Source organism: Neltuma alba, unplaced genomic scaffold (genome assembly GCF_004799145.2).
Source record: "Neltuma alba isolate B1F8T4 unplaced genomic scaffold, ASM479914v2 tig00011146_pilon, whole genome shotgun sequence".
Lineage (NCBI taxonomy): Eukaryota > Viridiplantae > Streptophyta > Magnoliopsida > Fabales > Fabaceae > Neltuma > Neltuma alba.
The window spans coordinates 459,293-484,742 of record NW_021635881.1 but is presented as its reverse complement, the minus strand read 5'-3'; the positions used below and the strand labels follow the sequence as shown (position 1 = coordinate 484,742).

General features: G+C 33.5%; 2 protein-coding genes across 2 annotated transcripts; one reads left to right on the top strand and one right to left on the bottom strand.

Annotated features, from left to right (window-relative positions):
- The first annotated feature begins 95 nt into the window (after window positions 1-95).
- On the top strand, window positions 96-5,396 carry LOC114761891 (glutathione S-transferase T1). Its single transcript, XM_028951341.1, has 7 exons — window positions 96-350; window positions 467-540; window positions 2,443-2,503; window positions 3,350-3,403; window positions 3,777-3,856; window positions 4,584-4,789; window positions 4,935-5,396. The coding sequence occupies exons 1-7, from the start codon at window positions 283-285 to the stop codon at window positions 5,142-5,144; spliced, it is 753 nt and encodes a 250-aa protein (XP_028807174.1). The 5' UTR covers window positions 96-282; the 3' UTR covers window positions 5,145-5,396.
- Window positions 5,397-5,923: 527 nt separating this feature from the next.
- Window positions 5,924-24,892, bottom strand: LOC114761890 (probable copper-transporting ATPase HMA5). Its single transcript, XM_028951340.1, has 6 exons — window positions 24,404-24,892; window positions 7,955-9,346; window positions 7,623-7,877; window positions 7,418-7,540; window positions 6,843-7,322; window positions 5,924-6,689 (listed from the first exon to the last, which is right to left on the bottom strand). The coding sequence occupies exons 1-6, from the start codon at window positions 24,719-24,721 to the stop codon at window positions 6,273-6,275; spliced, it is 2,985 nt and encodes a 994-aa protein (XP_028807173.1). The 5' UTR covers window positions 24,722-24,892; the 3' UTR covers window positions 5,924-6,272.
- Between the last annotated feature and the right edge of the window lie 558 nt (window positions 24,893-25,450).

Sequence of the window (25,450 nt, the reverse complement as noted above, 5' to 3'; positions counted from 1 at the left end):
TCCATTGTTAACATTAAATTTTATATTTTCACCTATTACGTCTGCTCAAACAGGTGCAGCCGTACTTGACCAAAAAAAACAGGTGCAGCCGTACAGGTGATGTCATCTGCATCATCCTCCATCCAAAGTGAGGATTCTCTCCCGCGGGAAAAAGGGGCAAAGAAAAATCCTCTCGTTGGTTCGGTGCTTTAGCAGCATCCTTGCATGTTTGAAGTCTCGCAGTTGATTGGTCAATGCCGTAACAGAAGCTCTATTGATTATCTTCGTAGCTGAAAGCGGATAATGACGAGGCTTAAAGTCTATGCAGATCGAATGTCCCAGCCATCTCGAGCGGTTCTTCTCTTCTGCAGGTTCTTCTTTACCGTCAAAAGCATTATTTATACGATCATTCTAACCATTATCATCTGTTTTTGGAAATTGGAACCTGAGTATTGCTTCAATTTAAATTTTGGTACTCGTTGAATAGGTTAAACAGATTAGACTTCGACGAGATTAAAGTAGATATTTCCAAACGTCAGCAATTATCCCCTCAATTCAAAGGTATTTATCTAATTTCTTTTTATCAGATTTGGTCCCCATGGTTTAAGGGAAGATTTGCCGCTGTGGTTGGGTGCTTTTATAGCAGATTCAATTAAGCTGACCAACAGTGACAAAGTGGGGAAAAAACAAGGATCTTTACGTTAAAAATACATACTTAAGAAAGTAAGATTAAAATATCACGTGGCTACTATAAAAGTTTGGGTTAAGGTGCAATTTCAACAACAAAATTTATCCTAAGGAGCACTGGGCACCATAAAGTTTATTTGGGTCCAAAAATATACATGAAGTTATCAAAAGGGAGCATCTGGCACCATGCCATTAACGTCCGTTAGTTTACCGTTAGAGAGACCCAGAAAATCAGTTTTAAGGTGCATTTTTAACAACAAAGTTTGCATCAAGGGGCATTAGGCACCATGAAATTTACTTGGGTGTAAAAATATACATGAACTTTGTAAAAGAAAAAAAATAACAAAATTCTTCAACTTTCATAAACGTCTATTAATTTTATTCTTTTAGGTCTCACCAAATGTTATATTTTATCTCCATCAATTTTCACTTCCAAGTCGATCCATCTTTCTCTCATCATAGTCAACACGCAGACTCTTTCTGTAATGTCTTTTTTTTAGCCTCCAAGCCTTTTATATGTATTTAAGCAAAACACATCTTTCTCTTCTAGGATATAAGGTTTATTGCTTGCATCCAAGTACTACCTCCAGTCCTTAATATAGGATACAATGGACTAATTTGAGGAGATTAAAATAAATAAATAAATTACTTTAAATATTATATTATTTATTTATTTGACGCAATAGCATATAGTACATGATCTCTCTAAATTTATATGCATCATTAAATTATATATTAGTTTACAAGCTAGGAAAATTAATTTGGAGAAAAAACAATAAATATAATATTTTAAGGTAATTTATTTATTTATTTTTAATCTCCTCAAATTAGTCTATTGCATCATATATTAAGGACTGGAGGTAGTACTTGGATGCAAGCAATAAACCTCATATCCTAGAAGGGAAAGATGTGTTTTACTTAAATACATATAAAAGGCTTGGAGGCTAAGAAAACGACATTACAGAAAGAGTCTGCGTGTTGACTATGATGAGAGAAAGATGGATCGATTTGGAAGTGAAAATTGATGGAGAGAAAATATAGCATTTGGTGAGGTCCAAAAGAATAAAATTAATGGACGTTTATGGAAGTTGAAGAATTTTGTTATTTTTTTCCTTTTACAAAGTTCATGTATATTTTTACACTCAAGTAAATTTCATGGTGCCTAATGCCCCTTGATGCAAACTTTGTTGTTAAAAATGCACCTTAAAACTGACTTTCTGGGCCCCTGTAACGGTAAACTGATGGACGTTAATGGCATAATGCCAGATGCTCCCTTTTGACAATTTTGTGTATATTTTTGCACCCAAATAAACTTTATGGTGCCCAGTGCCCCTTAGGGTAAACTTTGTTGTTGAAATTGCACCTTAACCCTAAAAGTTTTATGTATTAAGTGCAACTTCTTTGCTCTTCTGTAGGATTCGTTTGTTTCTTGGATTATATTGCCTATCAGATTTTTATTTTGTGTATTCTAATATTGAAAAGAACCATCCGTCAAATACTACAGTTAGTTTGAACACTGAAGCAGATTACACTCGAAATGAGTGCATATCTCTATCTATTGTGATCCTCAACGTATGCCATGGTCAGTGGATTGTTCATCTGATCTCATATAAGGTTTATGTACTTTTGCTTCGTTAGTTTATTCTACAACTCTCCATATAAGCTGAGGAAAATAAATTCAGTGAAAGAGAGGGAGGGTGGGAGAGATTATAATTTTAAATGGTAGATAACAAACTAACAGAAATAGAATCTCTGCCCTTTTTCATTTGATTTCAGAAATTAACCCTATGCAGAAAGTTCCAGCTATTGCTCATGGAACCTTCAATCTCTTTGAGAGGTAATTACCCAATAATGCCATTTCTTTTAGCCCAAGTTGATGGTGCTGCTACTTATGCTCTGTTGTACTTGTCACCCTGAAAGAAAGTAAAGTTCTTGATGCCAGGATTATTGTTTTTTTTTTATAAAAAAAAATTGGGAGGGGGTATGAATGAATTGTTATGTTAAAACTTAAAACCGAAAAGTTAGATAAATAAAGAATTGTTTATATTAAGCCCCGAATCTTGGCAGTAGTTTTCAAGTGCATCTAAATTATATCTTTGTGGAAGGAAGAGACTCTGAAACTGTGACGCATTTGACATTTCTAGTTACTACATGGTAGTTTCTACTCAAGCCTCAAACTGAATCAGCTTATGTCCAACGAAGATGGATTCTTTCTAGATGTATTCACTAAGATTTAGTCATCAATATCAACATATATAATAAGAATATAAAGTATATTGCAAGCGCAATTATTCATAAGTCATGGACAATTCAACTCATTCTTCAAACTTTCTGCATGCATGGGAAACCGGAAATGTAACTAATTGCTTATGAAATCATATTTCTTATAATTTGTGAATTAAATCTCAGATTCTGAGTATTTCATGATCTATACATGATAGAGAGTGATATCTGAAACTATCAATGAATATGAATTCTCTGATAAAATATCTATTTTGATTTTTTCCCAATCCAGTTTTTTTTTTCCCCGCCAAATGATTTTATTGTGTTTAATTGCTTATTTACCATTTTGCTCCACCTGTTTTTGATGCTTATATTTTCTGCTTCATATTTTAGATCCTATTATTGTAATATTTGGTTTTTATTGAATAATTGATAATTTAATCTTCTTAATTTATGGCAGCCATGCAATTCTTATCTACCTTGCTACCGCCTTTCCCAGAATTGCTGACCATTGGTTAGTATAACCACCTCTTTTCCTTCTGGAGTCCTCCTGAACTATTCTGTTTTATTGATCAACACTTTGGGATGTTTCAAATATCAGAACTTAACTGTTTCAATATGTAGTACCTGAAAATAATAAGACTCAAACTAACCATGAGAATTCAGAGTTTCTCACTACTAGACTTTTATTTAGTCCAAATGAATTCCTGTTGCTGGGATATACATTTACCAGAATCTAAACTACATGTAGGTCGCAATACAATGTAGATAGAAGACGCTAAAAACGACCTTGGTCTTCTGATTTTATGCTTATTGCACAACTTAGAGTCGTACACATGCACCCACAGAGAATCTTTGTTAACGGTTATATCTCTTTAATTTATCAGGTATCCAGCTGATATTTATGGGAGAGCAAAAATTAACTCGGTACTGGATTGGCATCACTCTAATCTACGACATGGTGCAGGTGCCTTATACATTTAATTCTAGAGGCAGACGTCTGTGAGTTCTTTAACAATGTGGCATATGAGTTCCATGTTTGTCACATGGAAACATGAATGCATGTTGCGGAGAACTTCATTTTACATAATTGTATTTTATATAGATTGTCTTGGATTATCTCCTAGTTTCCATGATCAACATTACAACTATGATGGTAAAGTAATCCTAGGGAGAATTTCATGTCATGAAATATAACTGATGCAATTTCTTGTTATGCAAAGATCAAAATCAATCTAGAGTGTGCTAATCGAAGTCATATTCTATGAAGTTATCTTTGAAACAAGAACAGTGTATCTTATCAAAATCTAAATGAAAAAATGATATACTTGAGGGTGACTTAAGCGGGGACGAACCCATTTATGTATTGGGAATTAGAAGTAAATGGATTGTGTATGATATCATAAGGATCTAGTAATTTCTTATTATTGTGTACAAATCTAATCTTTTACCTCCCCAAAATATATTGCAACACTTTTTGTTCCCCATACCCTTTTTCCTGGTCCCACCACAAAACTTGAGGGCATATAAGCAAAACTGTTGAATCATACTTTCCTAGTCATAGTGCATCTTTTTTTTCTACCTTCTGGATAGAAAAAGATGATATATTATAACCTATGGTTGACTGCAGAAAAATTTGGTGGCTTAGTTTTACTGATTTTTTCCCTGAAGCTCGTGTTCTTCTTATGTTGCAGTGACATATGTTGTAAATACTGTATTAGCACCTGCTCTTGGTTATCCACTTGATCCCAAGGCAGCTGCTGAAGCAGAGAAAGTTTTATTGTATTCCCTGTCAAAACTAGAGGACGTCTGGCTCAGTGGAGATGGATGTTTCTTGGTCGGTGGCTTTCAACCTTCTATAGCAGACCTCAGCATGGTTTGTGAACTCATGCAACTCGAGGTAACTATATATGTGACTCAATTCTTTCTGATATTATTGATTCTGGGTTACCTGATAAACAACTTTTGTGCATCTGTGCTCTCTTTGTTCTTAGCTATTAGTATCTTCCTTGTGCTGGATCTAACAAAGCTTTGAGTACAACTAGGTTTTGGATGAGAAGGATAGAATTCGAATATTGACCCCATACAAGAAGGTTCTTCGGTGGATTGAGGCCACAAAAGCTGCAACAAGTCCTCACTTTGATGAAGTACATAATATCCTCTTTAAAGCTAAAAGGAAATTTCAGGAGCAGCGTTTAAGGGAAGCTAACTTTGGGACTAAGCCTAACAAGATGGGAGGGCTGTCAAAGATGTGAAAACAAATTGCATCTTTCTCGTTGGTTTAAGGTTATGATATACATTTAGTCGTTTTCTTTCTATATGCTTCAGCTGATACTGTAATATTGTCGTCTCGCTGAAGCAAATGAATCTATGTTGGAATGAGTTTTGTGCTTCATATGACTGTTAGAAGAATGTTTCTTGTAACTGAATAAGATTGTGTGAAATCAGTTAAGGAATACGGTTACGTATGGCATTCCATGATCTATCTTCTGCTTGTGTTTAAGTTATTAACTATGAACTATAATTTCAAAAGACATCTTAAATATTATGTTTCTGCATTATGCTTGTTGGTCTTTATTAAGCACTTCAAATATTAACATACTGGATTATATGGTGTTAGTTATTCAGTAGTCTTCAAAATGCGTTGTGTTTGAATTTGACAATTGAGATTGAGACTTTAAGGATGATAAACCCTAATATGAATTGTTATATGATGGGGCCAAATTCAAACAGATAGCATTCCGTGGTAAGGATAAAAGCTGTAGAAGCAGATTGTTGGTAAACTCCATTTCCATGGTTGCAAATATTTGGACTAAGTTAAGCTTGTTTATTTAGGATTGATAGCATTAAGACTAAACTTCTTCCTAGCAAGATGGACAAACTATTAGAAACTGGCAGCAATTGACTTGTTGACATTGTTTCCAAATTATGATCTATGGAAAATTTTTTTCCACGGAAGAATTATTCCTAGTTTGGCTTGATAATATTCAAATGTGACCCAATAATATTGATGCCGGCTAACTTTGTTAAAAGAAACAAAAAACAAAAAATTCATGAAAGGTAATCGAAATATTGCAGATATGGATTGAATAGAATGGGGTAAGCAACCACTTCCATATTTTACATTCAAAAGCAACATATTGTACATGTAAAAACTACTAAATGGATACCGAACAAAGTGAACTAGCAGAAAAAGAATGCTACAAGTACAAACCTACAGATACATGGCACCCCGTATATGTAGATGGACATCCTACACCTAATCCTATGAGAATTTTTAGGCGCTTACGCCCTGTGTGCTAATCAAAGTTTCGGCTAGGAAGTGTTCTCTACTTAATACCATTTATATTCACATAACAAGATGTAAAGCAATTGATTGCTGATTATTCAATCTTAATACCATTTATCTCCAAGTTATTTAGCTTCGGGGGTCTCTTATAGTTCTTTAACAAGAGGGAGGAGCAAACAACACTGACGGAAGATGCTGCCATTGCAGCTCCAGCAATCCATGGCGGTAAGCGGAATTTAGTAGATGGGTAAAGGATTCCAGCAGCTATTGGAATTGCTAGTAGATTATATCCTAAAGCCCAAATGTAGTTTAGACGAATCCTAGAGAAAGTTTTCTTTGCAAGGTCAATAGCAATTATTATGTCTTCTAAGTTGCTCTTCATGAGCACTATGTCAGCTGCCTCAATAGCAATATCTGTGCCAGCACCAATCGCCATTCCTACATCAGCCGCCACAAGTGCTGGTGAATCATTGATGCCATCTCCTACCATTGTCACGGTGTAGCCAGAAGTCTGTGAGAAAATGAAGACAGTATAAACTAAGCCTGGTTTAAGGTATGCCTTTATGGTTCCAATCTAGGAGTAATTCACAATATGAGACTTTTTTGCATGTTTTCTTAGAGTTTATAAGTGATTATTTGAGACCTCGTTTTTGTATGTGCCTACCTGCAAATCTTTTACTCTGTTTGCTTTAACCTCAGGTTGAGCTTCAGCTATGACAGTTTCAATCCCAACTTGTCTGGCAATGGAATTTGCAGTTCCCCAGTTATCTCCTGTCGCCAAGACGCTCTTGATTTTCATGGAGTTAAGAATGGAAATGACTTCTTTGGCACTTGGTTTCAACGCATCGGAAATTGCTAGGACTCCTGCAATTTCTCTACCTATGGACACTAGAATTCCTGTTTGTGCCAACATTTCAGCCTTTGCTAGTGTTTCTTCAGCTTTTACGGGAATGACTATGTTATGATCCTGCATCAACTTCTTATTCCCAACTATTATTTCCTTGTCTCGAACAATGGCTTTTACTCCATGGCCTGAAATGGAAAGAAAATCTCGCACTTCTGGCCAATCAAGGTTCTCATAATCTTTTATGGCCTTCTCAGCATGCTTAACTATGGCCTTGGCTATTGGGTGTTCACTGTTCACCTGTTATAGATACACCACTAAACATTAACTAATTTTATATTAGCTAATATTATAGTCAGATCATCTAGGTGCTCCATAGGAAGAGTAAGGTCTACCTCAATTGCAACAACAAATTTGTAGAAATCTTGTAGTGTTATCTTCTTGAAGAGTTCTGTGGTACTAACGACTGGCTTTCCAATTGTTAGAGTTCCCGTCTTATCAAAGACAATGCAACTCACCTACAAAATTGTAGTTGCCACAATGAGTAAAGTTGATATTATTGATGATAAAACTGATAACAACATAATGCCGGAAACTGACCTTATGTGCCTTTTCTAATGCTTGGCCACCTTTGATCAACACGCCTTGAGTCGCACCAACTCCAGTACCAACCATGACAGCTGTAGGAGTGGCTAGGCCTAAAGCACAAGGACAAGCTATGACCATCACAGAGATCCCAAACTGAAGTGCAAGCTCAAAGTTGTTCATGGAGGATGGAATCCAAGATTTCGGGTATGCATGTAATTGTCCAGCTACAAGCCAGGAAACCCAAGTTGCAAGAGAAAGCATTATAACCTGCATAAGAAAATGAAGACCTTGGGGAGTTAACTAGACAACACCTAAAAAACAAAATAAGAAAAAAAATAGCTCACCAATGGCACAAAGTATTTGGAAATACGGTCTGCAAGCTTCTGAACAGGAGCTTTAGCCATCTGGGCTGACTCAACAAGTTGAACAATCTGTCGGAGGGCGCACTCTGATCCAACTCTTGTTACCTTCACATGCAAAACCCCATTGTCATTCACAGTGCCTCCAATCACCATGTCGCCCTTCCTCTTTGCCACAGGCTTGGCTTCTCCTGTTATCATACTCTCATTTATGTGGCTTTGTCCCCAAATCACAAAACCATCTGATGCTACTTTGGCACCGGGTACAATTTTTATCACATCATCTTTTTGTATCAATCGGCTATCTATTTGTTGTTCACTTGTTACATTGCCTTCATCATTTAAAGTTAACAAGATTGCTGTGTCAGGAGTCAATTCCATAAGTTTGGCAATGGCTTGTGAAGTCTTTCCCTTTGCTAACACTTCCAAATACTTGCCTAAAAGAATAAATGAGATAAGCATAGAGCTGGTCTCAAAAAAGTCGCTGCCCATGAAGTCTCTGGATAAAGCTGCTCTAACTGTAACATATACAGAATAGAAGTAAGCTGCATTTGTTCCCAAGGCAATCAATACATCCATGTTAACGGAACCATTGAGTACAGATTTGTATGCCCCAATGTAGAATCTCCTGCCTATGAAGAACTGCACTGGGGTCGAAAATTCCCACCTAATGAGGAGTCCAATAGTCAGATTGTTCACCACTTTCATATATAAAACACGCTGAATTCCAGGAACATGCATAAGGATCATAGATGTTAGAAATATTGGAATGGAGAAAGCCAAACTCCATATGAATAACTTGAAGTATCTCTTGATTTCCTCTTCTTTGTTAGTCTCCCTTCCTTCTCCATCAGGATATATCATAGCCTTGAAACCCCCAGACCCTAAAGATTCTATGACTTCAATGAAAGTTCTAGGTCCTGTCATATAGGGTTTATATGAAATGGAAACCTTCTTCATTTCTTCATTAATGTCTATGTTTTCAACTCCTAGAAGTGATTGGATAGACTTTTCAATCGCCCTCAAAGGTTGATCAGTTTTAAGGCCTTCAATTTTCAATGCTATCTTGCTTATGTGTTCACCTGTGCTTATTAATATGGCTTCAAATCCTGCATCTTCAATGGCTTCCTTTAGGTGATTGTAGGTGACAATCTTTGGGTCATAACGGACTTGAGCTTCTTCAGTTGCCAAGGCCACTTGTGCTTTCTGCACTCCAAGAATGGCTTGAAGAACGGACTCAACAGTAGAGGAGCAAGAAGTACAAGTCATACCGTTTATGTGTATTCGGCAAATTTGAGAAGGCTTCTCTTTTGATTCTTCTTCGATGGACTTGGCTTCAAATCCAGCGTCCTCAATGGCCTCTTTTATTCTCTCCTCCTGCATGTTTCATTTGTTAGTGAACTGTTTAGAAACAAACACCAAAGGTTCTTCTAAACCGATATTATAAGAGTTGATATTTATGTAAATATAGTCCTAAGAATAGGAGCGGCATTAAGTAAATTAATATTTAAGTAATTAATTTTAAAATATTTCAAATTTAGAAGTTTGGAAAGTAACTATAGAATACAAAATAGATAAACAATTAGAAGTAGAAAAATTAAATCTGTCTGCATTTTTCTTTTTGCCTTTTGTTAATTTCTTTAATATTTTAATTCCAAAGAACGTAAATTAAATTTAAGTGTTCTTTAAAACCAAGATCGTGTGCAATATTTGCTTTGCCTTTTTTTAAAGGGGGAAAAAATAAAAACGGCAACTTAAAGTCTTCAACAGAAATCAATTCCTTTACATCAGCATTTTTTTTTTTTCTGTATAACCTGAACCAATTACTCGCACACATCATCTGAAAATTTATATTTCCTTAATTTTTTTTAAATATCTATTTATCAGTTTTTAAAAGTTTAGAAATAAATTTTTTTTATCATTACATATATCACAATACAAATATTAAAATTGTAATAAAAAAGTATACGCTATATTATACAAAATTCACTGAACCTTATGCCATATCTAAATAATCTTTCTAACTTTTTTATCCAAAAAAGTAACGTTTCTAACTTTTAAAACTTTATAATAAATCGCCATGAAATTTTATATTTATGCAAATAATTTCCATACTATTAGTTTTATTCATTATTTATCATCACGTAACTCAAAATTTGAAGGAGTTATATGCATGCAAACTGGCAAAAAAAATGAAGTTTAAGGGAAAATAAAATTGATAATTTGGGATAATAGGCATAGACTTAAAAGTTTGGTCTAGCATTTGTTTTTTGGACAGAGATTTTTTGTTTTATTGAATAAAATCAAAGATCATCAACATAAAGTGTGAAACAAAAACAAAAATATCGAAAAGGCTAAAGTCCACACAACAAAACCCAGAACCCAAACAACACTACCAAACCTAAACCCTAACCTTAAGGGTATGTTTGGCTCAATGAGAGGAAAGGGAGGGGAGGGATTTTAATGGAAGGAAGGGGAGGGGAGAGGAGTGGAAGGATTTTAATATTATCTTGTTTGGATTTATAAAAAAAGAGGGCAGGGGAGGGAAAAATATTTTAATATGGATAATTTTGCTCTTATTTTATTTAAGGTGTGGGCATAATGGTCACAATATGACAAAATATAGACATAATGGTCACAACATGACAAAATATGGGCATAATGGTCATAATATGACAAAATATTGCCCTTTCCCTCCAAATCCTCCCAATTTTGGAGGGAAGGTTGAGGAGGGGAGGGGAGGGGAAATTTTAAAAAATTTTCCCTCCCCTCCTAAAATTTGTGTGTTGCCAAATAAGAAAAAATGATTAAAATCCCTTCCCTTCCCTCTCCTCCCTTCCAAATCCCTCATACCAAACACACCCTAAATCAAAGTGAGAAGGACCCATGCACCGCCACTGCCACTACTGGAAAAAAGAGCCACCGGAAATCATGTCCTGAACAAGGGATGGGAGTTCAAAGAACCATCCTAACGGTCCCATCCCTTTTAACAAATCATCTGCTATCATGAGAGCAGACTCACCACCACGCAACTTTTAAGTTTTAAGCATTAAGCAAGTTTTTTGTTCATGATTCTAATTTTAAAGAAATTTATCACGGTCATTTGTCACAACCGATATTTAGCATCTCATTAAATCTTAATTAAACATGAGGTTACGTGTTTGACCCTCTTAAGTGTGATGGGTATGATAAGTTCTTTTTGCCAAGTGAAAAATGACAAAAAAAATGTTCATAGAAGTTTTGTATATTTTACTCTTAAACCAAATATAAATTACCCACAATCATTAATACTTTGTAAACATGGAGGTGCTAGCTTTATTAATTATAATTCTCCGATAAACAAAAAGAAACAGGGAGTTTGGATCAACCCCATCACATTACCTCGAGCGCACCTGACATCTTTATGTTTTTTTTTTTTATAGGGAGAAAAGTGAAATTGTTCCTATATTGAACGATTTCAACATTTCATCTCTCTCCTCTAGCCCTTTTACCAAGAGGCTACAAACAGTAAAAGAAAAATACTAAAATCCCATATGATCAAAAATATTTACCTAAATACTACACCTAAAATCATTCAGACTAAAAAATTTTTTAAAAGTATGAAGAATTCGTTCAAGTCAAGAACGAGCTTGCATAAGCACCATCACATCACCTCTAACACACCTGACTCTTTATTTTTTATATTGGGAGAAAAGTGAAATCGTTCCTATTTTGAACGATTTCAACATTTGATGTCTCTCCTTCCTCCACCCGTTTGAAAATGTCCCTCTCTCCCCATTTTACCTTCACATGTGAAAATTATATCCATGCCTAGTACTCAGGTACTTTAAACTATTTTTCTAGTTCTATTTATAAAGTTGAGAGATGATTTTTATCCTATATTAAATTTTTAACATAAATGTATTACCTTCTGTCCTTAATATAAGAATTAGTTTAGAGTTAAATAAAGTTGAAAAATTGTAAATTTTAAAGAAATTAGTTAAATTAGTTAATTATCATAAATATGTGCTCATCTCCTTAAACTATCATCTTTAATCATATGTATTAGATGCAGAAATGTCCATCGGTAGGAAAGATGGATATTTTGACTGAAGATGGAAGGCAAGATGGATTAAAGTCTTGTATTTAGGGTCAAATTCAACTCTGTCAGATCCTAAATTTTAGATCTAGAAGTATTAAAATTAGTCTAAAATGGGCAGGCTACCAGACCTTTTTTGACAGAGGTCCCAGAGATTTCCTTGAAGGACAGAAAGATTCTCAGGGACTAAATCGATAAGGGAAAATTTTCTAGGATTGAAAAAAGAGGAAGTTAGAGACTTGCATGAAGTCTTGGGACTCAGGAATGAGAAATAGAAATAAATATAAGCCAAAAGTCATGTTGAAGGCCCCAATGAGCTGAATTTCATGTTAAACCAAACCAGGGGTAAAATTATAATTTTGTAAAGTTTCGGGTTAGTAAGGGTAAAAATAAAAATTCTGAAAAATTCCAAAAAAAAATGTTAAGGTGTAAATTAGAGGTTTTAAAACCTCAATTGAGGCCCAAAAGGTAAAAATAGTATAAAATAGCTTATCACATAATTTTCTGAAAATCTCAGTGAAAAAATTGGAGGAAAATAACTATTTAAAATAGTTAGAAGCCTCAATAAATTTGGAAAAAATATGGATAAATTATCTAAATATGGGATTGAATTTATAAAATTAGTTTCAAGCTTTGAAAGTATAAGAATTAATTTTAAAAAAATTATTTCCCACAGTTTTACTGATAAAAGTCTAATCGGGGGAAAATTCAAAATCAATATCTAGAGGTGGAGAAAAATTCTGAAAATTTTCAGATCATATTCTTATATGAAAATGGAATTTATCATGAGAGAAATAAATTTTTGGAGGTCTAGAAAAATTACGGAATGTTACAAGTGAATAGTAACGGAAAAGGAGTCAGAATGGTTTGTGGGCCAACTTTTTGAGCCATCTTAGACCATGTGTGGGGCCCACATTGGGCCTGGAAGAGAGCCCAATTTCGTGACTTGCTACCAACTCAAAGAAATTAATTAAATAAAATTCAAAATTCATGGATAATATTGAAAATTTCAAGTAAAATAACACGTGTACAGTTAGATTGAAGACATGTGGCTTAATGATGTAAGCATGATGTTATCAAGATGATGTAAGTATAATGTCATAGGACACTTGTCATCACAAGATGAAAAGAAAAAATGAACGGTCAAGATTAAGCCACATATTTTTAAGATCAACAGCCAAAATTCAATCTTGTTTTCTATAAATACCCCATCCCAACCCCTCATTTCATCCAAGCTCATAGAAACCATGGGAAAGCTCTTGCAAAATGAATTCTAGAGAGAGAAAGAAGAAGGAGAGAGAAAGGTCAAGTGACCCCATGTAAGATCAAGCTCTAAAACAAGGTATGTTCATGGTTTTTGATGTAATTTTCACTACCCTTGTTGTTGAGGAGCTTGGTTATGGATTTTAATGATTTTTGGGAGCTTAAAACCCTAGAGAGGTATGCTACACGAAATCTCTAAATTAAGAGGAAGATGAAATTGATGTTAGAATAATGTTTAAAGGTTTAAGAAGAACAAGAATCAAGTGGTTTTATGTTGGAATTGGTTGAATTTCATGATTGTGCAAATTGAGTAGTAATTCAGCTAGACCTGGCTCTTGTGCCTAAGATGTGATTTTGATAATTTTAATGCTTTCAATGTGTTTAAAATAAAAAAAATTGTGAGGGATAAAGGTGAGACAATAAGTTTGGAAGTATTAGAATTGAAAATAAAAATTTTGGACCCTAAAGGTATACTATTTGGTCAAGGCTGGTTCATGGGGAAGGAGTTTGATTTTGATTATCTTGAGCTTGAAAATGGATTCTACATGTAAACTTGTGTAGGAATAGCATGTGGAATTAATTTTAGAAAGATTGTAAATCAAGCTCAAACGTTAGAAATTAATATAGTTCAGAGAAAACAAAGTGTTGATATTATTGATTACCATGGCTCTAATGAATGAATAAAAATGATGTGTTGATGTATTTAGAATCATGAGACATTGAGGAAGATGAATGGCAAAGGCTGAGCAAGCAACCTTAATGGTTGGTAGCAAAAGGAGTAAGGGAAAGTAAAGAGAAAGTTTAAAGACATAAGGTAGCAAACTTTACCTTACTCTTATGTGCTTAGTATTTGCTTGCATGTATAACATGTTTCTATGTTTATATGATTTTATGAACTCATGTGTGGTGATTGTGAATGTGTTTGAAATGTGCCATAAGCCTATGTGTTTTATGATAAATGCATGATGATTTCCAAACATATCATTATGCTATAAAGGTGTTAAGTTGCAAGCATGTTATAAATGCCAAACTTGTGTTAGGATTATAGTTTTGATGATAACAAAGTCAGATAATTTGGGTTAAGTATTTTGATCGATCAACTGATCGATCAATCGTTTATTGCTAAGGTTACAGATAATTGTTCAAGTGTAAATCTGGTTTATAGTAGGTATTTTGATCGAAGAACTATTCGATAAGTAGTTAATCGATAAAATGATCGATTATCGCTAACGTGGAAATCACACAAGACTATGGTTAATTATCGATCAACTGATCGATAATATCAGATAAACAATCAAGCTACTGATAAAGAGAACCAAATCTGAAGTGTATTTATCGATCACATGATCGATAAATCAGTTATCAATAACGACTTCGATAAAAGGTAACACAATCTACTTGTTCTGCACATAAATTCTGTTACCAATTTATCGATCATATTCTCGATCATTTGTTTATCGATCACATGTTCAAACATTATGCTCTAACTCTCTGGATGCAGGTAATCATCTTTACTGATGGATCGATAACCTTATTGATCATAAAATTATCGATCACATGATCGATAATCAATGTCCTTATCTACTCTTATTTAGTTTTCCTAAACCAAATTATCGATAACATTATCGATAATTTAACTTGTTTGCATAAATATCTTTTCACATAACGTGATCGATAAAGAGTCTAAGGATTGCTATATTCGCATTAACTTATGTTGAACTATTTTCGATCACCTAATCGATCATTGGCTTTTCGATAATATGATCGATCATTCAATTCTCTGAAACTCATGTTTTCACAAAACGTGATCGATAATCAGTTTCTTTACCTTACAGAATTAAATTTCTTTTCTCACTTTATTCGATCACTTGTTCGAATATTCATTGATCGATCACCTGTTCGATCACTTCAGATAGTCTGTGTCTTTCACTGAATATATTCATACTCATGGTTTATCGATAACATTATCCATCATACATTTATCGATAAGTTGTTCGATCATCAATGACTGAAGTTTCATTTCAATAACATTTGAATTATCGATAATCTGTTCGATCAAACAAGTGTTCGATCACTTGTTCGATCATGGAACGATTTCCGTTTACTATGATAATTCTTAAAGTCAATGATCCAACACTTGATCGATAATATTGTAGAACTAATTCGAAAAGTCTTCATTCTATTTATCGATAACATGATCTATCAACAAGTAATCGATCATCTCTTCGATCAAACATATCCAGAATGTCTTTCTGCTCTTCTTACAGATAAATCATTTCGTCCCAAATCTTTGAATGATAAATTTGTTTTCTCTTCTTAGTTCATGACTAAAGTATTTACCGCAAGACTCTTATTTGTTTAAAGCTTAAAATATGCAGATTAATGAAAAAGAATACAACGGCTCTTCAACGGGATTACGTAGACTGCAACCTACAGTGTCAGAAGCTCAGACGCATTAATGGCGGAACCGTTGAAACCAGCGAAACACGCAAACGGAGTCACAACAGCTAGAAGCTCTTCCGTCTAACGGCTACTTAACGATATCAACTATAAAAGGCGCAAAGAAGCATTAATGAAGAGATTGAATACCGGAACTACCATCTGTGATTATTAAGTCTAGCATTCAATACTCTGTTTTCCGCGTTACTACCGAGCATCAGTGTTCATCATTAAATTCACTCTGTAAAAGAGCTAATTACTACTCTTATTAAATACTTGAGTGATACTCAAGAGTGTGGACTCTTGAGAGGGCTTGTATCCTTACGGGAGTAAGGGGGAGTGATTGAGCGATTCAATTACTGTACCGAGGCACCAAGAGCCCTGTCGATCTTGGAAGATAGTGAAATACTCAGAGGTGTTCTGGGGACTAGAAGTAGGTCAAGTGGTTAAGACCGAACCAGTATAAATCTTGTGTCTTCCCTCTGCGGTGAAATTTCTCCTGACTCTAACTCTCTGTTTTTATTCAATACTGTCACGCATTTAATTTAAAATTTTTGTAACTCACCCAATTCACCCCCCTCTTGGGTGAGATTGTTTCTAACAACTTGCCATGTATGTTTGGGTTGTTATTGTTTGCTACTGAGATTCTCCCAAATCTCACCCCTCCCTAACCAACCATTTAGGTCAAGTATGATGGACAATGATTGCATGAAGGAGAGCATGAGAAGAAAGGAGAAGAAAGTGGAGAATTATTTATGTTAATGAATAAAGCTATTGGTTAATGTATAATTTTCCTATTGTGTAAATTATGTATATGAATACCAATGATGCAATGTATTAGTTTAGAACATTTATGGCATGACTGGAAATGTATAAGAATAAATGGGAAAGAGAAAACCCAAGTTATATATGCTAAGGTAATAAAAAGAATTAAAGCAAGAATTGTCCAATAGATAAAACGTAAGTCCTAGAGCAGTTAGCTTCTAGCTCCAGTTTGACCTATCACATGTATGAGTTAAGCTATGAAATTTGGTATGGTTAAAGTATACATTCTGAACTTTAAAACAAGTGGTAGATTACCTAAAATGGATGTGTGTGCTAAGAGCTATATTTGGTCAAAGTTAGGGCAGAGAAACTAGGACGTACAATTTTGACTAAATGAATAGTAAAGTTTAATGAATAAACTGTACGAATTGGCCAAAGACAAGTCCAGTTTGATATTTTTCTCCTGTAGAGAATTGAAAAAGATTCAAGTAGAATTTTAAACCACCTCAATACGAGTTTTCTATAATCAGTTATGATTTTTTAAAGTTGAATGAAAAATTTGAAATTTAACCAGTGAATAATAATCTGAGAACTATTGCAAATTTTCAATCCATAGACTTATTTCATGAATTGCTTGAACCGTAACACTTCTAAATGCGTACTTTGAGGAATTAAAAGAAGGATGTTTCAAACTCCTAACTAGTCCTTATATTAAGAACATAAGGTAATATATTTATGCTAAAAATTCAATATAAGATTAAAAAATCATCGCTCAATCTAATCTTATAAATAGAACTGAGAAAATAGTTTAAAGTATTATGCACAAGGCATAAATATAATTTCTGCATATCAAGGTAAAATGGAGAGAGACATTTTCAAATGGGTGAAGGAAGTATTATGGGAGAAAGACGAAAAGATGAAATCATTCAAGACAGGAACGATTTCACTTTTCTCCCAATAAAAAGAAAAAGATGTCAGATGGGTTGGAGGTGATGTAATGGGGCGAATGCAAACTCATCCTTTGTTTGAATGAGTTGTTTATATTTTTAAACTCGTTTTTAGTCTAAACAATTTTAGATGCAGTGTTTGAGTAAATATTTGTTGTCATGCAGGATTTTAGTATTTTCTTTTGCAGCGTCTTGATGAAAAAGCCAAACGACAACTAAAAACAGAACACACACTCCCTCTCTTTCACACGCACGCACAGAGAGGCGGTGTGTTTGGCGGAGTAGGGGGATGCTATTACAACCGTGAAGCATACGTAGGTCCACAACTCTTCCTTTTCTCTTCTTTTGTGTTGATTGCTGCTTTTTTCAGGTTAATAATTTTTCTTAATAGTGTCGATTGTGATTATTAGGTCACATAAATGCTTTTCTTTTTTATTCGGAGACAATCTTGGATAAAAAGTCAGTTAGAAAGTTATATATCTATTTGCGTATTTGTCCTATACATAACTCCCTATGGAACGTACACACATGTAAAGGCAAAGAATAGAAAAGAAAGGAAAATTTTCATACTTTTAAAAGATTTTTATTCATGGACCTCGTTTTTAAATTTATATATAAATCACCAAATCAACAACATAAATGATGCCTCAGGCATGTGCAAGAAATAGTATGAAAGTAACAACTTGCGGGGGAAAAAACATAAAAAAGAAAGAAATGGCAAAAAATATTATTTATTATTAAAATTAAAATGAATTTCATATACTTCTCCACTCCTTAATATAAGACCTAATTGTTAAATTAATTTTGGTCCTAAATATAAGATCTATTTATCATATTTATCAATTTTTTTAAATTACCACTATGAATACTCCCTCAATCATAATCAAGTAAATGAGAGAAGAAGGGTATTAAGAAAGATGTTTTAGAAAAAACATGTCATATTTTTTTATAATTAACTAACTTACTTAATTTTTTTAATTTAATCAAATTAATTAAATAGGTCTTATATTAAAAATCAGAGAAGTATTTGCACAAAGTCATAATGATTCATGTTTTTTAGGGCGAAAGTTACCAAAGAATATGAATTATGCTTTATGGATGGGTCCACGGCTTTCTTAGCAGAATATTATATATAGTAAAAAAATTACTACTAAATTTTGGGAATTATTCTCAAAGAGAGAGTGGTAGATGGCAGACTGGCAGGACTGTGGTTAGGTGAGGGAAGGCTGATCATGTGAGAAGGGGAGCCTATGGGTGGGTAGCTGCCACCTTTTTCATAGAAAAAATTTATTAAAAAAGGAAAAATGACCGAAAAATAAAATTTCAAAATGTTAGAAAGGTGATGCTGACACATCATTTGCAGCATTTTGGTAAATAGTCCGTTGGGTGTAGTATCTTAATTTTTTTTTTTTACCGTATATAGCATTCGGCTCAAAATGCCTTGGCCCCCTAAATCCACCAGCAAAACTTGTGTTGCATTTGTTAGCAGGTCAGCTTCGGTTAGAGCTGCATAATCTATAGGTTAAGTGCCAGAATTGGCACGCATTGTTGAGACAACCGACACGTTTTTCTTTCAGTTTTTTAACGGTTGAGCTTAAAAGATGGGCTAAACTAGCTTGGGTCACGTTTTTCCCTTGGCTCCTGGTGGGGCAACTAGGATTTACTAAGATAAACCACATTTTCATCTCTATGTATGGTAACTTTTTATGTTGTTATATTCTATAAGTATATTAATTCATTATAAAAATTAGACATATTTTTGCAAAATTGAGACCAAGAAACAACCCAATTTGATATGTTTTTTAATCAAGAGTTTTTTTGTGTGCATTTTATATGATTTCAGAAATGAAATACTCCATTCATAATTAAGTAATAATACAATTTGTCATAGATGATATATGATGTATTGATTATTCAAATCAACCCAAGTTATAAATATTTCAAATGGAATCAATCGAGTTTAAATCCAATAATAGCGAGAGATGATGAGATAGAAGGAAAAAAAGGGGGGGGGGATGAAATGATGATACAAATTATGAGAAAGGAATGAACAAAACACAGTAGAGTCAAAAAAAAAAAAAGAGTGCTCCAAGGACAGTCGTTATATATATTACTACTTTCGGTCATAAATATAAAAGCTAGTTGACTAATTTGAATATAAAACTGAGCAAGCAACCCGGAACTCGGCTACCCGCCCACAACCATAAAAAGCCCGCCCAAAAGAGAAAATAAACGGGCGGGTTCACAAATTAAATGGGCGGCCTACGGGCATAGGCATGAGCTTCCTGTACCCGCCCATTTACTCTTTTTTTTTTTGAAAAAAATACAAATAAGATAGATCAAAAATCTACCTTAGTTACTGGTTACTGGTTAGGGACTTAGGGCCACTTACAAGTCCAGTCCAACAATTCATGGCCTATTTCACTACACCGTCTCTACTCTTTCGTCTCGCCTTGCCAGTTGACCTCACAGAGTCACAGTCATGCCTCTCCTATCTAGTGTCTTAGGCAGACCGTAGACCAGACAGGCACTCATAGTCATAGTCACCCACTCGCTCAGTGCTCCCAGGCTCACCCCATCCATAGTCACGATCACCCCTCTGTCGCACCCTGTGTCTTTCATCTTCGCCAGTTCACCGGTCGTGCAGATGCAAAGGGCCATAGCCCCTCTCCCCTCGCCAATCACCATCGTGAAGTCCCTCTCCCTCTGGCATCTCGATCTCTCAGTCTCTCACGCAGGGTCATCGCTCCCAGCCTCCCAATTCAATCTCTCTCTCACGCTGTAAGTTTTTCAACTTTCGAATCTCCCACTTTAATATTTCATTTTACTCTTGTCAGCTAGATTTTATCAGTTAGGTAATTAGGTTGTAGCCAAAGTTGGAGCCCCAAGCATGACCCAATCAATAATGCAATTGAAAACCCATTGCTTCTGTTGTGAATAATGTAACGTAACTTCATTGCTTCATTGCTTCTGTTGTGAATTAACTTGCGGTTGTTTTGCTTAAAGCTTGAACACTCAAAATTTAGCATGATGGATTGTGATTGTATGGACTATGAAGTATGCACATTGATTAATTACGGACTATGAAATATGAATTTTGATTAATTATAGTTAGGTTATCCTGTATTATGATTTTAATGTCTTTAAATTTAAACAGTCCAGAGTGCATTTTTCGTTAAACGGGTTACCCATAACCTGCACAAACCCGCCCATTTAACCTGGCTTGCTTAACAACGAGTTTAAACAAGCTATATACTGGTACAAGCTAGCCTGTACCCGTGTAACCATAAACGGGCGGGCCACAAGTTAGGGGCCGGGCTGCCCAACCCGCCTGTTGCTCCACCCTATTTGAATAGATTAAAGAAACAAGTTTAGTTAGTTATTTGTAATAAATAGGTGTTGTTTTTCCTAAAATATCCTTGCTAATCAAGTTTGTTGGTTAAAATTATCATTACTAGAAAGACTATCTTGGAAAAAAATGACTAAATATGAGAAATAAAATGGATTGAAGTCTTATATTTAAGATCAATATAAAATTCAAATGAAATTTTATATTGAGGAGCGGAAGTAGTATCTTATATTTCATTTAATGGGTGAAGAAAACTAATAATGCTTTTTCAGGACAAAGGTGGATCCAACACCAAAATTTTTAATGATATATTTAATATTCTGATCTTATCTCTTTTTATATATTTAACACCCTCAATATTATTTTTTTAGTTACATCTAATATTTTAAATAAGATTATGGTATTAGATGCATCAAGAAAATAAAATAATGATATTGGATGTATCATAAAAAATCAAGATGCCTAAAATGTGGTGCTCCTCTATCCTTCCCCTTTTTCTTTTTCTTTTTTTCAAATAAATCTATCCAACCAATAAAGAGAAGAAATGTGTCCTAGTCCTGACATCCATCGACTCATAAAAAAGAAACACAGGAAAAGGAAAATCATATTCCTGCAGTTATATGTGGTAGAGAATGAGAATCGCTTTTATATTTGCTTTATGACCAGTTTTATTTACATCTTTTAAGATCGATGATGATGGGAGACAGATAATTATTTAAAAAAGAATAAGGGACCCTTCACTCCAAAATAATAATAATAATAAGGGATGAGAGGCAAACAAAATGAATACAGAAATAAAAGTAGGTTTGTCCTAACTTCTAGTGAAAAAAATTTCTTATGATAGTGTGCTGTGATTTTGTAAATACTGTATTATAAATAAAACCAATAAGATTTATGAGGGCTAGATTTAACTAAATCACGTGATTTGGTTTGTACTGATACAAAAATTTATGTATTTATCTAATTTATTTTCTTCAAATCTCCTTTCAAAGCTCGTTTATTTTTTTTGCTTTATTTTCTCACTGTTTTACTATTTTATTGTTTTTGAATCGGGAAAAAGTTTATAAAAATTTCTAAGAACACCCAATTTATCTCTCCTTAGGTGTCAGCTTTATTCAACATAAAGAGAATGGCGAAATAAAAAGAAAAATTGAAAAAAATGATTTTATGAATGTAAAGTATATTTTATGCCCATAAATAAAAATAATAAGAAGAAATAAGTATTGTACTATTGTTTAATAATAATAATAATAATAATAATAATAATAACAACAACAGGATTATAAAGATATCTTTGAGAAATTAAAGAAAGAATCTACCTTTGGGAAAACCTTTTTTTTTTTTAGTGAAAAATGAAAACAAGTAAATTTTCACGTCAGGGGAATTAACTTCAACGACCACTCTGCATAATTTAGACAAAATTCGATAAATTCCCATCCTCCAATCACTTATTCGTGAAGGGTCAATCTTTTGGTTTTTATATAAATATATATATTTATATGATAATTTTATGGACTATATTTAGTTATTTATATCAAGTTCCTTATTATATTTATTATGTTAAGTTTTCCAATTACACATAGTCATGTGTCCTAATTTTAAAATATTAGCCTTTAATTATAAACTCATAAATAAAATAAAATAAAATACATGGCATGTGTAATTGGAGAATTTGATATAATAGATATAAGAAACTATACTTAAATATTATCCTAATTTTATTACAGTCTCTCTGTATTTGAAGATAAATTCATTTTATACTTTTAAAATTCACAAACACCAATAAATTGGTTGATGACTTGATGTTTAAATTTGTTTCTCTTCTTTTCAATTTTACTCTCAATTAAATATGTTAATGACATGCATAATTCTAAAAAAAAAAAAATTCATTTTTTAGGAGAATGGCTTGAAAGATTTTACTACTTTGGTCTTCTTCTTCTTTTTTTTTTTACCGAACTAATTTAGATAAATTAAGAAAGTTAAATAAATTATTTAATTTACCAAAAATGACACAATCTTCTTAAAATACCCCTATATAACATTAGATTATATACATCAGTTTATAAGTTAAATAACTTATTTTGACCAAAAAAATAAATATAAAAAATAATCTGAATTAAAGTTTTATATTAAGAATCAATTCCTAAAATTGTGGAAAAAAAAAGTCTTATAAAAATAAAAATAGGTATTATATCCCCTCAAAAATAATGCTCTGCTTGGATGAGAAGACAAGTTGGGAGAAAACAAAATGGGAGGAGAGAAAATAGAGCGAAAGAAAAACTAGAAAGAAGATATTATCACCCCTCTTGTTTGGATAGATAAGAGAAAATAGAGAAAAAAGAAAATGAGCAAATACTTAAATTACTAAAATCTCCTTATCAAAATATATCATATTTAAAATTAAATCAAATTAAATATTGCAATAGAAAAATTGTACTAACATTAGCATCATCAAATAATTTAAAATCAAGTTATTTGATTTATATATATATTTTTTTCATATTATTATATTTTAAAACCAAATTATTCAATAAAAATATTTTTTAAGATAAAAAATAAAAAGTGAATATTTTTTAAATATAATAAAAGAAAATAAATATAGAGAGGAAGAGAGAGGAGGGGCAGTAATGGAAATCTAATTTTTTTCCTCCAAATTTCTCCATATATGGAAAAAAAATTTAGAGAGAAAATAGGTATGGCTCACCTTATTTTCTTTCCCCATCTTCCTTCCTTCCACATTTTCTCTCCTATCTAAACAAGAGAAAATTTCTCCTAATATTTTACTCTCTAATTTTTTTTCTCCTTTTTAATTTTCTCTCATCCAAGCAAGGGGCAAGTCTTGCCAAAATAGGGAGAGAGTGTTAGGTGAATAGGGTAGTTGATGTATATTATTAATAAAATCAAAACAAATCCCATTGCTTACAGATTAATTAAAGAAGCATTAATATTTAAAAATTAGATTATCTACTAACAACAATGTTAATTAAATTACGTTAGTAATAAAAAGATGATACTATTTTGATTACTTGATATTAATAAAAGCAATTAAATCGGAGCTTTCTAGTAAGCTAACATAAAGAGAAGCTTCTTTTGACCGGCATGATTCAAAAGAAGCCGAACAACTGTAAATAAAGGTCACTTCAAAATCATTTTCCTTGAGCTCTCATGACGAACACACCCCTATCAGTTATCAATTAACATTAATCTTTTTATATATACATGTACATACATACACACAATATATATATATATATATATATATGTAATACCTACGAAAGATTATCATTATCCCTCCTGATTCTTCAAGAGCCAAGGAGAACTACCTCACAGCCCACCCAAGCAACACCGTGTATTAAATATATGCACACATCACACATAAATGTGTAATTATAAAAGTGTTGATGAAGCAAATCGATCGTGTATCAATTTCTTCTGATCAGATTAGTTAATTATCAGTTTCTTCAGACCATTTCAACAATCACGCAATCATAAACAAATGCATCAGAGACAGAGAGAGAGAGAGAGAGAGAGAGAGAGAGAGAGAGAGAGAGAGAGAGAGAGAGAGGAGATCTGAAGGATGAAGAAGCACTTACAGTAACCATCGCCGGAAAGTAGCGAACCAGCGCTTTATCGTTCAAGACATCGACGACGGCGTCGCGAATTCCAGGGAGGCGTTTGACGGCTTTCTCCACGGACCCAGCACAGGCGGCGCACGTCATCCCGGTGACTTTCAAAACTGCTTTGGCTTCCGGCGATCTCAACGCCTCTTCCTGCGAGGAGCCTCTCGGAAATCTCGTCATCGACGGATAGTGTGGCTCCGGCGACAAGTTGGCGCAGCACTGGAAGTGGTAATTGCTGACGCACCTCCAGTTACTGTACTCTGTTAACCTGGTCGCCGAAGTGGATCCCATTGATCGTCGACGAATTGGAGCTTCCTCACCTATATATCCTTCACTCTCAGATTTTGTCTACAAGACTTGGATTCTTGAGATATATATAGTGTTTCCAAATCCAATGCTTGCCCTTAAAATTATAAATATATGTATGTGTCGTTGTGTATACTGCATATTTTTAAATATGTTTTAATCTTTTTAGTTGTACGAACGTGCGCGCAGAAAATACACGTTTGGAAAAATTGGGGATAAATCCCTTGCTACAAATTTAATTGGTAAATGGCGTTTAAAATGATTGATTGCACAAGAGAAGATTAGTTACATGTAAAGGAAAGTAAGTTACACAAAAAGAAGATGGTTTGCACAAAAATATTTAAATATAAGAGATTAGTTTGCATATAGAGAAGATGACTTGCACACAAGAGAATTTTAGTTGCACAAAGGGCAATTAGGTTGCACACCGCATAAAGAAAATTATTACATACGAGGGAAGATAAATTACACATAAAGGAAGTTAAGTTACACACAATAAAAGTAAAGTTGCACAAAGTTCTTAGGTTCATTTGCTAATTAAATTTTTGATGAGGGATTTATCTCTAATTTTCCTTATGAGCTTTTTTAATAGGCTAATATATATATATATATATATATATATATGAATGTTTAGTGAGGAATGGCAAATAAAGAACCTAGAAAATATATAATTACAAACAACGTATTTGAAATCAACAAATTTCAACTAGAACC